The 15,658-nt window shown below is 52.4% G+C and overlaps 1 protein-coding gene across 1 annotated transcript in view; it reads right to left on the bottom strand.

The window, feature by feature from the left end:
- FKBP1A (FKBP prolyl isomerase 1A) overlaps positions 1 to 13,754 on the bottom strand; it is a 31,715-nt gene extending 17,961 nt beyond the window's left edge. Inside the window, exons 1-3 of the mRNA XM_039237712.1 lie at positions 13,645 to 13,754; positions 6,369 to 6,742; positions 6,234 to 6,281 (exon numbers count right to left, since the gene is read on the bottom strand). Of these exons, the coding sequence (XP_039093643.1) occupies positions 6,234 to 6,281; positions 6,369 to 6,742; positions 13,645 to 13,754 (532 nt within the window). The remainder of the gene's footprint in view (positions 1 to 6,233; positions 6,282 to 6,368; positions 6,743 to 13,644) is intronic.
- Positions 13,755 to 15,658: the final 1,904 nt, after the last annotated feature.

The following is a 15,658-nucleotide window of genomic DNA, read 5'->3' as shown; positions in this document are numbered from 1 at the left end:
GAAGGAATTTTTTAAAACTGCCACTTTGGTTTTTTTGGGTTGTTTTTTTTTTTTTAACATTTATTTATTTTTGAGAGACAGAGTGTGAGCAGGGGAGGGGCAGAGAGAGAGGAAGACACAGAATCCGAAGCAGGCTCCAGGCTCTGAGCCGTCAGCCCAGAGCCCGACACAGGGCTCGAACTCACAAACTGCAAGATTATGACCTGAGCTGAAGTCAGCAGCTTAACCAACTGAGCCGCCCAGGTGCCCCTAAAACTGCCACTTTCTAAGTGCCAACGAAATGGTGTCTTTCGGCAAGAATCATTCACTGATGTCAATACCAGAGCGGGCAGGATGCCCAGGGGCCCACACACTGCCTGCTAACTGCCAAGGGGTACCCTTGCAGAAGAGATCACACTCAGCGCCACAACAGTGATGCTCCCCATGGTGTGAAGCACACACGAGTGTGAAGCACACGGCATCAGGTATGAAGTGGCGGCAACGGTACAAGGCGGTGGAGGCAGCCGGCCGACACCCAGAGAAAACGCAGAGAAGGCCGCAGGGGCGTTCAGTGAGATCACAGGACCGCCCTCTTTGAAAAACCAGGGCCATTAAGAAAAAACCAGCGCGAGGACTCTTCTAGATGGATAGTAGACACACACTGTCCAACTGGGATGAGTAAAACTTAAATGGATTCTGGTTTAAAAACAAAACACACTGCAGTGACAAGTGGGGTGGTTTCGACCAGAATTTGGTTTTAGGTACTCTTAAGTCATTTAAGACGTTCTTAGGTGTGCCCGGTCGGAGGGTAAGGGGACTATCCTTATTCTTACAGCATGCTCGAGTCTTTAAAGCTAAAGTGTCATGATGTCTGCGGCCGAAAGGACTCTGGGAAAAGCCCACAGATCTCACACACACACATATGCGCGTTCTGTAAGGAGACAGAAATGGCCAACACGACAAAATGTCCACCATCACAGAATCCAGGTGGTGCGCACCTGGCTATCTGATCTCTCTCTACGTGTGAAGACTTCCAAGTGAGAGTCACACGCATGCACAAGCATGCTATGGGGCCTCGGGTTCATTTCAGACAAGCACACCTTCTCCAGGCGGAAGGAGGAAACAATGGTACCTGCGGGATTCTGTAGTTCGGTAATCGCGCTCCCAGAGGAAAGAAAACGATGGTTCCAGAGCAAGGTCTGTTTCCAAAATGTTAAAACCCCACGATGTGAAAGGAGCTCAAGAAGAAAAAGAACGGACACCCTCGGACAGCAGCTACGCTGGTGGCGAGCACAGCGGACCGCGCGGACCCACCACGGGGTGGTACGCCTGAAGCCAGTGAGGGATCGTGTGTCAGCTACGCTTCCATTAAAAAAAGGGCCAACACCTGGATGGCCACAGCCACGGCCACGGCCACGCTGGTACAGCCCATCCTGCTCCTCTCGTGCCCGGCAAGACACAGGAAAGGAAAACACACACCGTCAGTCCCCCTCGGTACCCACATTTGGTACATCAGCTGCAACTTTCTTAGCCAACACATTCTATTCTGCAGGCAAGGGTAGGCCTGTTTTGTTAAAAAAAAAAAAAAAAAAAATTTTTTTAAAGTTTATTTTGAGAAAGAGAGCACAAGAGGGGGAGGGTCAGAGAGAAGGGGAGAGAGAATCCCAAGCAGGCTCTATAACATCCACGCAGAGCCCGATGCGGGGCTTGAGCTCCTGAACCCTGAGACCATGACCCAAGCCGAGATCAAGAGTTGGTGGCTTAACTGGCTGCGCCCCCCGGGTGCCTCAAGGTCAGGCCTGTTTGAACTTGAAGCCTCAATCAGCCCCATCTCTCTCAGTGCCTACTTCCCTATCCACAGAGGAAAAGAGGCTGAGGTCTCAGAGCCAACCCTGCCCTGCGTGGGAGTTCGGGCCACCCTGGGAACTGAGTGCTGGCACCGGGGCTCTGCCTTTCTCCCACTTGAGACATCATGGGCAGTGCTGGCGGGACGAAGGGCGGGGGTGGGGGGCCATCACCCAGTGACTGGGATACGGGCAGCCTTAATAAAAGTACATGTAGTAACAGCATCAGGGTCGCTGCTCCCAGCAGGTGTTTTTACTCCCATTTTCCAGATGGCCACGGAGGCTGGGACAACTTTGCTGAGCTCTCACGACATGTTACACAGCAGGGGTAAGACCTGAAACCTAGCCAAGGAGCCACTTCCCCTTTGGGGATCACTGTCCACCTGGCACCTCCGCTCCCCACCTGCCCAGGCTGGCACACCACACCCCCAGGATACAACTGGAACCCCATTCCTGTCCCTGCCCTCCAAAGTTCAACGTCCACCCAGAAGCCAGAAGGGAGCGGGCCTATTAAAATCCAAGGCAGCTCACAATCTCTTTGGGCCGCCACCTCACTCAGAGCGACAGTCCCCAACCCGCAAGGACCCGCCATCACCCCCGCCTCCTACAGCTTTCCCTCACGCCATCCAGTCCAGCCACACGGGTCTCCTTGCTGCTCCGCCACCACACCAGCGAGCCCAGCCTCAGGCCTTCTGCCTGCAAGACTCACTCAATACCCACCTGCCCCGGGAAGGAAAAAGGGGCCCATTGCAGCCCTGCCCGCACAGCTACAGCCTCTCTGGCTGAAGTCAGCACGGAGTGGGGGGCGCGTCTGGGGGGGCCTCTGCTGGGGGTGAGCCTTCCTCCATCAGATCAGCTGAGAAACACTCGGCAGAGGTGGGAGGGGGATGGAATAAAGCAGAGAGGAGAGGAGAGGGGAGGGGAGACAGAGGTTAAGGGAAAGCAAGGGGCCAGAGAGGGGACTGGAGGACAGCGGCCACCTCAGCTGCCCTCCTGATGGACCTCCGGAGACAGGGCTGAAGGATCCTCGGTCCTCCTCATGTAGAAGCCAGGCTGCCGACACCTTCCACCCACCCCCAAGGACGTGATGTCAGCTACTTTTTAAGAGGATCAAACCAGAATTCCTTCTATCCACTCGAGGCTGCTCTGACAAAGGCAGGCATGTGGCCTGCTGACACAGGTGAAAGGGACACAAGCCTGGCTATGCGGCAGGACAGGCTCAATAATACAGATGACAAAGCTACTGGAGGCAAGGGGGGAGCTGTGAGGAGCCACTCGATCCTTCAAGGCACAGAGCTGGCAAGTTACCCTTCCACCCCCTTCCTCCTCCCACCTCCGTGCCTGTCTAGGAGGCGCCGGGCTGGTGACAGCAAAGTTTTCATTGTCCTTCTGGCACCACAGAGAGGTGACGCAGGCCTTTCTTTGAAGCCAGGCGCTCGCTGTACTCTGCTAGAGGCCGCAGAAGGCACCCGAGGGAGCCTTGAGAGCGGCATCAAGGCTACGACGGGCAGCCACCGCAGCACCTAAAATGTCCACGGGGTAAAAGTCAGCCTGGGCTACGCATCTGTCTGGTGGCTGAGAGGGGGCCTGGGCTAGCTTACTTCCACTGCGGTTTCTCTGGACCTGCCCCCGGTCGGTAGCAGTGGGTACCGGGCCACAGCAGGCTGGGTCAGAAGTGCCTGCCTGACCGAACCTCGGTCAGTCAGTCTCCTTCCTAGGAACCGTAATCACAGGAATCACACAGTCAGATGATGGGAGCTGGATACTCAAAAGGAGACGGAGAAACTGGGCACAGGGTGGGGTGGGAGGCTGGGCACACGGGGCTCTTCCGACACCCACCGCTGGGGAGCAGCAGAGAGAAAAAGGAATTTGACGAGGGAATAGCGAGGCAGCCGGGTAGAGGAAAACGGGGGTATGATGAGAATTCCTTCTCCCTTCTTGAGCCTCAGTGAGCTCCTTGCCTTTGAAGCCCCTCAGGTCCTCTCCCTGCCCCCGTTGTGTTCCATCAAGATGAGTTCTGTCCCCACGGGCTTGAAAGCCTTCACGACTACAGATGAAATCTCAAAGCGCCTACCCATTCCTCTCACGCCCCCACAGGCCTCAAACAGGTTCTTCCTGGGAGGCTGGTGGCAAAGACCCGCGGGAACAAAGCCGCCAGCCCATGAAGGGCCTATTCTGTGAGCAAGAGGCAGAGCTGGCTTCTCACTAAGGCATCTTTGTAGCGCTTATCAAAAATGAAATAAAAAAAGAGAGCTTTTGTCCTGATGCATGCCCGGGTCCTGCGGGTGTTCGGGGAATGTGTGGGTGGGTGCCACCCTCAAGGAAAACACAGACTGGGAGAGGAGGCACTGGGAGCCCTGATGGCGTTCTGGGTCCCACGTCCATCTGTTCTCTTAGGAAAGGCTCCAGACATGCTGTGTGGGGACATTTCACCAAAAGGCACCGTGAAACACAGTTCTGCCCACATGCTGTGGCTCCAATCCCGCCGTCAGCGCTGAAAGACGGGTCCGCCGAGGATGATGGGCAGCAGACGCGGGAGTGAGGCGGATCTCGACAATTATCCTGGGTGGCTCACTTACAAAGTGGAGATGGGACAAGTCACCCCTTCACTCTGAGTCCCAGCGCCTGCCCCAGTTGGCTGGGGAACGAATGACCTGCCCACTCACCCCAGCAGGGCCAAAGGCAATGCTTACTCTTCCCATCCCACCGATCAAAAGCAGCCAGACAGACAAGCTTTCCTCCAATACAGCTCCTAGGCTCGGGTGCTGACCGTGGCCTACAGAGACAGCCATTTAAAAATGTCAAACCTGCTTTCCAGCTTCGTTTCACAGGCACGAGAAAGTTCCCTACGAAGATGGGTTTCAACACCTCCTCCTCTGGTAGCCTTTGAAAAGGTTCTAGTTCTGGGGCGCCTGGGTGGCTTAGTCGGTTAAGCGTCCGACTTTCGCTTAGGTCATGATCTCGCGGTTCGTGGGTTCGAGCCCCGCGTCGGGCTCTGTGCTGACTGCCAGCTCAGAGCCTGGAGCCTGTTTCGGTCTGTGACTCCCTCTCTCTCTGACCCTCCCCTGCTCACACTGTCTCTCTCTCTCCTAGAAATAAATAAAAAAAACATTAAAAAAAAAAAATTTAAAAAAAAAAAAAAAAAGAAAAGGTTCTAGTTCTTACCTCTCTCCACCCCCTGCCCCCATTTCTGCCCATGGGGAAAGGCCAGAGAAACAAAACAGCCAAATAAGTAAAAGGGCATGGGAAAGGGGATGTGAGGGGCCTCTTCTTCCTTCCCAATGAAAGTCCTTTCCCTTAACAGAGGCTCTCCCTCCATAATCTGGGAGCGAAGGGTAAAGCTGATGCCTGAGCAGTTTGGTCATAGCTGCCCAGAGCTGTACTACCCAGGAGGAGGAGGAGAAAGAAGCAAAGGGAGGGAAGGAGAAGAAACAGAGGAAGGGGGAGGAGGAACAGAGGAAAGGGTGGGAAGGGAGAGAAAGGGGAAGATGGACGATGGACCCAGGAGGGAAGGTTATTCATATCTACAACGCAGCTCCGCCAATCACCGCCCCCCACCACCTCCGGCCCGCAGCCAGTCCCCGCCTGCTCCACCCCCTCCCCAATACAACCAGGGAGGACCTTGTAAGGGCATGGAGTAAAAGATGGTCTCAAGGCACGGACTCTGAAGAAATTCTGGCTGAAGGTCTACAATCTCCTTTGGCTTCCATTACTGTTTGTTACCCTAACTGGACCTCAGTTTCCTTAACTTTAAAATGGGGATGAGAACACCTCTACTCCTAGAAGGGTTGGGGCAGGGGGTGAGGTGCTAAATTACACGTTCGGTCGGCCCAGGCCGTCGCGGCTACGGAGGCTGGGATTTCAAAGTAGCTCAAAAGTAAGGACTGGAAAAAGACCGTGCAGATCTAGCTCGTCCAAGGCCGGGCTGGGCAAAAGTAGTGCCTTAGGAACCGGGATGAATCCCGACTTTGGAAGAGGCCGCTGCGCAGACTGGAAATTACCTCGCCCTTCTTATCTCCATCCAAGGGAGGGCCGGAAGGGGAGGCTGGGTGTCTCCCGGGACACAGACACGGTACAAATCCTTTCTGATGGTCCCGGGCCAGGGCTCTGCCCGTTCCGTACCATGTGACCTTGCGCCGGCGACTTCGCCTCCCCAAACCTCAGTTTCCCCATCTGTGCAGTGGGCACAGGATTGCTCTGGAAGCCCGAATGCGCCGGCTCACCCGGTCCCGGGTTCGGCAGGCGCGAGGCCGCCCCCTCGGGGGCGCTGCCACCGCCCAGGCCTCCGCCTCGGGCCACGCGGGCCCCGCCGCCGCCGCCACCACGCCCCGGGCCTTTGCCCCCAGGCCGCGGCTATAGGCCGCCCCGGGCCGGGCCCCCCTCCCCCACCCCGCGGACCGGCCGACTCACCCGTGTAGTGCACCACGCAGGTCTGGCCGCGCTTCGGGAAGGTGCGCCCTGGGGAGACAGACAGACAGACGGGCGCGGTGAGCGGATGCGCGCGGCGGAGGGGGCACTCAAGGCCCGCCGAGCGCGCCTACTCACCGTCTCCGGGGGAGATGGTCTCCACCTGCACTCCCATGGCGGCGGCGGCGGCGGCGGCGGCTGGGGACGCTGGGCTGGCGGGCGGCGCGTCTGGCGGCGTGGACCCACGGCGGACTGGCGGCAGCTCCGCGGCTCTGCCTTGGCCCTGGGCGCCTGGCCTGCGCACGCGCGCGCCCCCGCACGCCCCGCCCTGCGTGCGCGCCCCACACGGCGCGCACGTCCCCGTAGCCCGGGCCGCGGGCCGGGGGACCGGAAACCCGCCAGCCCCGCGGCCTCCGGATGCGGCCGTCTGCCCCGGCGTCCTGCGTCCCCCACCCTTCCTTTCTCGTGCTCCCGGCGGCCGGGTGCGCTCGTCTTTCCCCAAGTTTCCGCGTCTGGGAAACGGGGAGTCATGCTTCAGGGTCGGCCGGTCACCGGCTGGGTGACTCGGGGCAGGTTCACACTTCGCAGTGCCCACTTGGCGTGGAAAGGATGGTTGTGGGAGGTCAGCGCGTTGGTGCGTTCACGTTGGCGATCCACAAATGGTTCAAGATTCTGAGCTGTGCTTTTCTTCGTTGGAAGAGGAGTCGGTATTTACACTGCCCTGCATGAAGCCTGTGCTGTCAGGTCGGGAGCCATTCATTCACTCACTCATTCATTCATTCATTCACTCATTCATTCATTTCTTATGTACTTATGTTCTAACTGAGCGTCTACTATATGCCAATCACTGTGCTAGGTGCTGGGGAAACAACAGTGAAGGACCTAGATTCAGCCCCGGACCTCGCAGCCCTTACAGTCTGGTGAAGGCGAGACCATCAGATTACCACTGAGAGAATTACAAAGTTTCAAAGCTGTCAGTGCTGTGAGTGAGGAAACATGGCTTATGCTCTGAGGCATGTATAACAGAGATGCCTTACTTAGTCTGGGGTGTGTGGAATGCTTTCCTGAGATAGCCAGGTTTAGCCAAGGTCTGAAGGAGTTGGCCAGGTGGGTGTAGAAGTTGGAGTAGAAAAAATAGGCAGAGGCATTGTAGCCCCAGAGGCAGATGTGGATAATCCTTCTTTGGGTCTTTCTTCAGGTGCTCCTGAGATTCTTTAAAAAATTTCAGAAGTTGATTTTATTTATTTTTGAGAGAGAGAGAGAGAGAGCGAGCACGGGATGGGTAGAGAGAAGGAGAGAGTGAGAATCCCAAGCAGGCTCCATGCTTTAAGCGTGGAGCCCAATGCAGGGCTTGAACCCACAAACCGAGAGATCATGACCTGAGCCGAAATCAAGACTTAGATGCTTAACCGACTGAGCCACCCCAGCACCGTGCTCCTGAGACACTTTAAATGTCAAAGTCCTTGACACTCTTCTCATCATCTACATCCCCTTCCCTGGAATCTCAGGGAGCTTGTGACTGCTTTGGCAATTTTTGTGTTATTTAGGACACGGGCTGTAACAGAAACCAATTAACAGAGGCTGAAATGAGACAAAAGTTGCTGTCTCTTATAACGATACAGAGGCATGTTGGGTGGCTCTGCTTCACTGGCTGGCCAGGGGCCCATGATCCTTGTTTGTGCCTCTCCATCCCTGTGACCCTCCTCTCCTATGCACGACCCAAGCTGGTTTGCATCCCAACCAGTGGAAAGTGGGAGGGGGGGAGGAGGTGGAATGTGAGGGCATATCCCCTCTCTTTAAGTGCATGACCTAGAAGTTGCACGCATCTCTTCCCCTCACACCTCACTGGCTACTGCCTGGTTGTGTGGCCAAATTGAGCCACACAGGAAGCTGGGAAATATAGCCTTCCTTCTGGGTGTCCCTGTGCCCAACTCAAAATAGGGGTTCTCTGCCTATAGAAGAAGGAAAGAATGCATATTAAGAAACAAAACTAAAAAGGGAGAGCTCAGGAGTGGCCAGGACTGCCTCCCAACCCACCCCGACACCTCCACCACCACCTAGAGAAAGTCAGAATGTGGAGTTCCTGGTCCAGCCTTCCTCGAAGCCCCCGCAGCCTGGGGCTTCCGTCACTTTCATTCTGTGACCTGGTGGTTCTCTTGTGGCTCTGGACGGGGCATCAATTCAAAACATAGACTTGTCTTTGAGCAGTGCCCATCCCATCCACCTGTGTCAATCCACAGATATAAGACTTCCTTGCTGCTTTGGGGACTGGAAACATGTGACTACCATTTCAGCTATCAGTGGTGACATGTAGTCCAGACCTGAGATGAATTAGCCCCCATGACTGGGATGTGCTATGTGACACAAGGGACACTTATTAAACATTTTTAAGACGTTTTTAAAAAGTTTATTTATTTATTTTGAGAGACAGAGAGAGGGTGAGCAATGGAGGGGCAGAGAGAGACGGAGAGAGAGAATCCCAAGCACAGAGCACAATGAGGGGCTTGAACCCATGGACCATGAGATCATGATCTGAGCCAAGATCAAGAGTCGGACACTTAACCGACTGAGCAACCCAGGCGCCCATGATTTATTTTCTTATAAGACTTAATTGGTTAGCTTAAGCCTAGCTACTCATTAGTAATAATGTTAAAGTGTTCAAATCTTTTAAAATCAAACTTTAGCAACTAGAAGAACTTACAACAGAAATAGGGAGAGACTCTAAGAGGTGGAACTGGCAGAAAGGCAGAAGACTAGGCTTTTCGTTTAATATCATTCTGAACTGATGGAATTTACTTTTACTCTCTCTATGTGTTATTTTCATGGTTTATAAAGGACACAGGATGTCTCTGAGTCCCAAGTTATAAGCATCCCTGGTGATGCCAAAAGTGGTTCCTTCCTAGCAGCTCCGAAATCTGAAAAATGGGGCTTTATTTGGGTTCGTCCTGTTTCTGTTTCATTCAGCTTCTTGAACGTGTGTGTTCATATCTTTCAACCACACACGGGAAGTTTTCAGCCATTATTTTTTCACATATTTTTTCTGCATCACTGTTTCTCCTGTTCTTCCCAGATTCTGATGACCCAAACATTCACTCTTTTGCAATTGTCCCACCATTCCTGAAGTTCTGTTCATTTGCTTCCCTTCTTTCTGTCTGTTGTTCAGACTGGATACTTTCTGCCTTCAAGGTCACTGACTTATTTCTCCGCCATCCCCATTCTGCTAGGTCCCCATCCAAAAAAGTGTTAAGCTTTTGCTTATTTTATTTTTCTAAGATTTTCATTTTGTTCTTTGTATGTTCTATTTATTTGCTCAAAGTTCTTCCCTTCCTCCCTCCGTCCTTCTCCCCTCCCTTCCTCCCTCCCTTCCTTCCTTCCTTCTTTCCTTCCTTTCCTTCTTATAGGTTCCATACCCAGCATGGAGCCCAATGCAGGGCTTGAACTCATGACCTGATCAAGATCACAGATCAAGACCTGAGCTGAGATCAAGAGTCAGATGCTTAACCCAGGCACCCATGTTTGCTTAAAATGTCTCTCTATCCATTTGTTTCTAGATGGTTTGCCCTTATTTGCTGGAGCATTTTTATAGTAGCTGCTTTAAAGACTGTCAGCTAATTCCAGCAGCTGTGTCATCTCAGCACTGACAGCTGTTGATCGTCTTCTCCCATGTGAGTGGAGATTTTCATGTTTCCTCATATGTCAAGTCACTTTGGAATATATCTGGACATTCCAAATATCATTAGACCTTTTTAAAACTCCTATGGAGAACATTGCTATTTTGTCCTGGCAGGCGAGGGACCAGATCGGACTCGGGCTGAGAGTTCCAACCAGCCTTCTGTGGCTTATGACTTCAAGGTCATTTGTATTTTCAAAGCCTTTCCCATGCCCTTTGAATCTGTCTTGCGTGCACACTGCTAGTGTCTAGGACCTGGGCGGTTGTCAATCCTATAGTAAATTCTCAAAGTCTGTGTGAACCGTTTTATGTTTAATTCACATAAATATGAAGCAGGGGGAAGGGTGCAGAGGTTTATAAGCAATGTTTTAGGTTGCTTTCCTGAGCTCTTCCCTCTCTGTGATTGATATTTTTGGTTTGCTGGAGCTCCTCTTTTCAGTTCTCCCATCAGAAATCTGGGACCTTATTTACCGTTATGTCAGCCACCCCCCATGATGGCACCTGTTTTAGGAACAAAGCAATGAGTGGACAAAGGGAAAGAAAAAGCAACAGGTGTTTGCCCTACCCACTCGGGACCAGAGCCCCTGTGAATGGAGCACGACGTCCCCATGTCTTGGAGTTTTCGGTCCCTGCAGGTGGAGACTGTCATTATTGCTCCCACCCTCTCCGTTGGATTTCTTGGGGGGCCGAGGTGCAAGTGAATGGAACAAAGAAAAAAAAATCTGAGAGAGTTTCCCCTACTCTAAGCATTAGGAGACCTTTTCCTGATTTAGTCAGAATGCATGGGGCTCTAGAGCTTTCTTTGTCTGCCCTGGTGTGCACTTCCATGCCGTAAGCTGCATTGAGTCCAGGCTGGGCAATACGGGGGGGGGGGGGGGGGGGGGGGGGGGGGGGGGGGGGGGCAACGGTAAACCCATGGCTAGCGTGGTGGTACTTCAGATGCTAGTCTGGGTCCTCCATCCATCTGCTATTAATTTCTCCAAGTTCTTACATAGCTACTCCATGTATTTTGTCCAGGTTTTATAACTGCATTCATGGGAGAAACAAGCTGTCTTCCCGAGCCAGATCCAGTCTTCTTTGATTTTTCAAAAAAACTTTTTTACATTTATTTATTTTTGAGAGACAGAGACAGAGCACAAGTGGGGGAGGGGCAGAGAGAGAATGAGACACAGAATCCAAAGCAGGCTCCAGGCTCCGAGCGATCAGCACAGAGCTCAATGCAGGGCTCGAACCCACAAACTATGAGATCATGACCTGAGCTGAAGTCAGATACTTAACCAATTGAGCCACCTAGGCGTCCCTTAGTCCTCTTTGATTTTAAAAACATCTCTTTCCAGGATCACCTGGGTGGCTCAGTTGGTTAAGCACCTGACTCTTGATTTTGGCTCAGTCATGATCTCATGGTTTGTGGTTTGATCAAACCCCGCTGTCAGCACAGAACCTGCTTGGGATTCTCTCTCTGTCTCTCTCTCTCTCTGTCTCTCTCTCTCTCTCACTCGCTCTCAAAATAAATAAATAAATAAACTTAAGAACATAAAATAAAAATATCTCTTTCCAGAGACAGAGAGGATAAAGCAAATGCAAATGTTAACACTTGGGGAATGCGAGTGAAGGTTATAATGGGAAGTCTTTATATACAAATTTTGCAAATTTCTTCTAAGTTTGAAATTAGTTTCAAGGGGCGCCTGGGTGGCTCAGTTGGTTAAGCGTCTGACTTGGCTCAGGTCATGATCTCGCGGTTCGTGGGTTTGAGCCCCGCGTCGGGCTCTGTGCTGACAGCTAGCTCAGAGCCTGGAGCCTGTTTCAGATTCTGTGTCTCCCTCTCTCTGACCCTCCCCTGCTCATGCTCTCTCTCTCTCTTCCTTTCCCATCCCCACCCTCCAAAGAAAAGAAGGTGATGTGACCCCAGAGCTGACAAATTTGAAGGTGCTGGCATTAACGCCCAGCGAGATGCAACCACAAACCGAAGAGAAACAGCTGGCTCCAGAAGCTGGAAGAGTCCAGGAACAGTTTCTCCCCCGGAGCCCCCAGAAGGAGCGTGGCCCTGTTGACACCTTGCTTTGCCCCAGCGACACTGATTTTGGACTTCGGGCCCCCAGAACAGAGAGAATAAATGTCTGTTTGTTTTCAGTCACCAAGTTTTTGGTAATTGGCCACCAGGGCTTTAGGAAACTAGTCTACCGCACAGAACCGGCCATGTGCCACGTCCGTCTGGCTCAGGCAGGCTGCCCTGGGTTGAAGGGAGCCTCCCTGCCGGTATCAGCCATGATGAGCCCAGCACTGCTAACAGTAAGCCCGCAGGAGGGGCACTCCCCGTTCCCCCAGGGAGACACGGGGGGTGAGCAGGTGCAACAGGCAGGAAGGGCCTGGCCCGAATAAGCAACCACAGCAGGGCCGACACTTCCCTCCCTACCAAGAGACACGGGACAGCCAGGCCTGGGGAAACCCCTTCTAGCCCCCAAAGACCCAGTAATACCAGAGAAAACACAGGGACCAAAATAATACAGCGAAGACTCTGAAAACTAAGCTGTCATTGGAACCACAGCTCACTGAAATAGTCCCTGCACGGTAAGCCTGAACAGGGTGCCCGCCTGCTAAAATAAAGGGTTTGAATAGGACCCGGCATCTCCAAACATAATAGACAAAATGACAAGGATCTGCCTGGAAATCACCCATCCTAATAGGATCCCAGAAAATCTCAACTTGAATGAGAAAAACAACCCACTGACTCTAGTACGGAGATGAATCTGATGTTAGAATTATCCGAGAAAGTCTGAAAGCAGCCCTCATTTAAAAAAAATTTTTTTTTTCTAATGTCGATTTACTTCTGAGAAAGAGAGACAGAGCACCAGCAGGGAAGGGGCAGAGAGAGGAAACATGGAATCAAAGCAGGCTCCAGGCTCCGAGCTGTCAGCACAGAGCCCGAAGCAGGGCTTGAGCTCATAAGCCGTGAGATCGTGACCTGAGGCAAAATCGGAGGCTCAACGGACTGAGCCACCCAGGCATCATAAAAATGCTTCAGCAATCAATTAGGAATTGCCTTGAAATGAAGGGGAAAAAATAGATAATCTCAGCACTGAAGTCGACGTTATAAAGAAGAGCAGTAAAAAGAGCTGTTAGTAAGAACTATGTTAAATTTAATATAGATACAGATGGTTACGTGCAGAAATATTTATGGCTGTGTGTATATTACAGATTAGTATACATACATATATTTCTTTGCTCTGTTGGCTGTCAGGGCCTCAACGAAAGGCATGCAAAGAGCAAGAAGCACAGTTAGCACTCAAATCTTGGTTTTCTAATACCATTCTCCAATAAAAGGAACCAGGGCTCCTGGAAGAAATACCCGATTCTAGGACTGGGATAGGAAATGTACCAGATGAGCCTGGAGCATCTTGTAGTGATAGGAAGTAAGAAAGTGCTCAAAACCAACCAACCAACCTATCAAGCAACGATCCTGCAAAGGAGGCTGGGAGAAGCAGATGTGAGAGCAGGGCCTCTGGAAGCCCTGAGGTGGAGGCTGTATGGAAGCTGCCAGGAAGACAAGGGGCCAAAGCAGTGGCCAATGGACTTTGGCGGTGGGGAGGTGTTGGTGACCTTGACAGAGCAGAAAGGCAGGAGAAAAACAATGGTCACACCTCGGCTGCTCCATCCACACCAGGGCCAAATGACTCTGGGCAGGCGGGCCTCCGCTCTGGCACCCTTCTGGGGTTCAGCCAAGTTCAGAGTAGGACTGAGTCTCACCTAGGAGTTCTGGTGACATCTCTTCTTTGTCTGGGTGTCCCCACAGTCTCATACTTCCAGTCCCCCGGGCATGAGGCCACTCCCAGCCTCTTAAACCCGTTCACTGCCATACCAGCGCCCTTACGGGGCTGTTCCTTCACCCCCAGAACTGGCACCAAGCAAGAGAGGCAGCAGAGGGTGCCCAGCCACGATGTGCACTCTCTCTGAGGGGAACAAGGAGGGAGAAGCTCTCTTAGGCCCTTGTGCTCAGTCCCGCCTCCGTACCTCTGTGCAGAGAGGCCAGTGTGGAGGGCCTTCTCTCCCCAACTCCCATCTCTCCAAATCCCAACCTGTCTTTGTGTCCTGGCCCAAGACACCCTTTCTCTTTCATGTGTTCTCTGCCCCTGTTGATCTCTCTGCCTGCTCTGGGAAACTTTGGTGCCTTGCGGTCATCTGCTATGTGTCACTCTTGACTTCCTAACCCATCTACCAGCTCCTTGAAGGCAGAAATAGTGACCACTTCTACCTCCCTACGGAGCCTAATGATGATAATCATAACCATAATAATAAGTGCTAATAATTACTGAACAGTTACTATTAAATTACTTCATTTTTTAAAACTTTTTTGAAAAAGCTTATTTTGAGAGAGAGCATGCATGCATCGGGGAGGTGCAGAGAGAGAGGGAGAGAGAGAGAAGGCCTCCTTCCAGGAGGTGGCATTTGATCAGAGACCTACATATATAGTGTGTGTGTGTGGGGGGGGGGGGGGGGGAAAGCAGGCTCCGGGCTCCAAGCTGTCAGCACAGAGCCTGACGCGGGGCTCGAACCCTCGAACCGCGAGATCATGACCTAAGCGAAAGTCGGACGCTTAACCGACTAAGCCACCCAGGNGGGGTTGGACTTGTAAAGATCTGGAAGTGTGTTCCAGGCAGAGAGAAAAGCACATGCAAAAGCTGTGAGGCGGGAGCATGCCAGTGATGCCTGAGGAACAGCAAGGAGCCCAGTGTGGGGAGGAGGGGGAACTCATCTTACCCTCTGTGCCTCAGTTTCTTCCCCTGTAAAATGGAGAAAAAATGGCACACATTTTGTAAGGTGGTTTTGAGAGCCACAATTATAATTCTCTCGTGGAAAATTTTCCTCTGAAGTGCTCGGAATTGTGTTTGGCAGGAAGTGAGCACTCCCTGATTGTTTTGAACTGTCATCGCAGTGAAGAAGTCAGGAAGGATCGACATTAAATGATGTTATCTTGGGTGGTGACGGTGGATTTTGGACTCAGTAAGTCTTGTTGTTTTCGATGTTTCAGATGATCGGGTGTAATCAGAAAAAAATTACTGTTATGATCCTTCCTTTTTTAAAAAAAATTCTCCGGTGTAGTGTGGGCATTGAGTTTGGAAGGCAGGTGGAGGGAGGAGGAGAAGGTGGAGGGTAGGGGAGAGGTGTGGGAGCCAGAGCTGCTGGCGGTGGTGGTAGAGACTGCAGAGGTGCATGCGGAGGGGCAGGAGGGGGGAGCGGAGGCTAAGGGAGCAGGTGGTAGAAGACCATGGACATGGTGGACAAGAAGGTGGGCGGGCCCTCTGGCATGTGGTTAGGCGCACTGTATCTTGTGACCCCTGGGAAACAGACACCTTGTTATGGGACCCTCTGACCCGCTCTAAGAAGGGGGCATGTTTGAGGCTCTGTAGGTGGTAAGACTACATTAGGCTTCTTTGTGAAACTTCAGTTTCCTTGTTTGCCCCAAGCACGGTACAGACCCTCACTGGAAGCACTTGGCAGTGGCCAGCTGAGTTACTGTTAACTCAGCCTCTCACTGTCTCCCTGTTAGGCCCAGGCCTTGGGGAACATCTATTCCACTCCTTCTCATTCACTGACCCTCCTGAGCATCGGGCCCCAGAGCCCTGGCTACTGAGAATGGCAGGAACTGTGTCCCCTCAGACCCCAACCAGCTAAACCTACCAGATTCCATCAAGCCCCTCAGGGCCTCAGGGATAAAGCTTAGAGGGACAAGGCTGGGTTTTTTCTTTTCTTTAAATTTTTT

Source organism: Hyaena hyaena, unplaced genomic scaffold (genome assembly GCF_003009895.1).
Source record: "Hyaena hyaena isolate Hyena2069 unplaced genomic scaffold, ASM300989v1 scaffold_131, whole genome shotgun sequence".
Taxonomy (NCBI): Eukaryota; Metazoa; Chordata; class Mammalia; order Carnivora; family Hyaenidae; genus Hyaena; species Hyaena hyaena.
The sequence above is the reverse complement of the archived record's forward strand: the minus strand, read 5'-3'. Positions and strand labels throughout refer to the sequence as shown.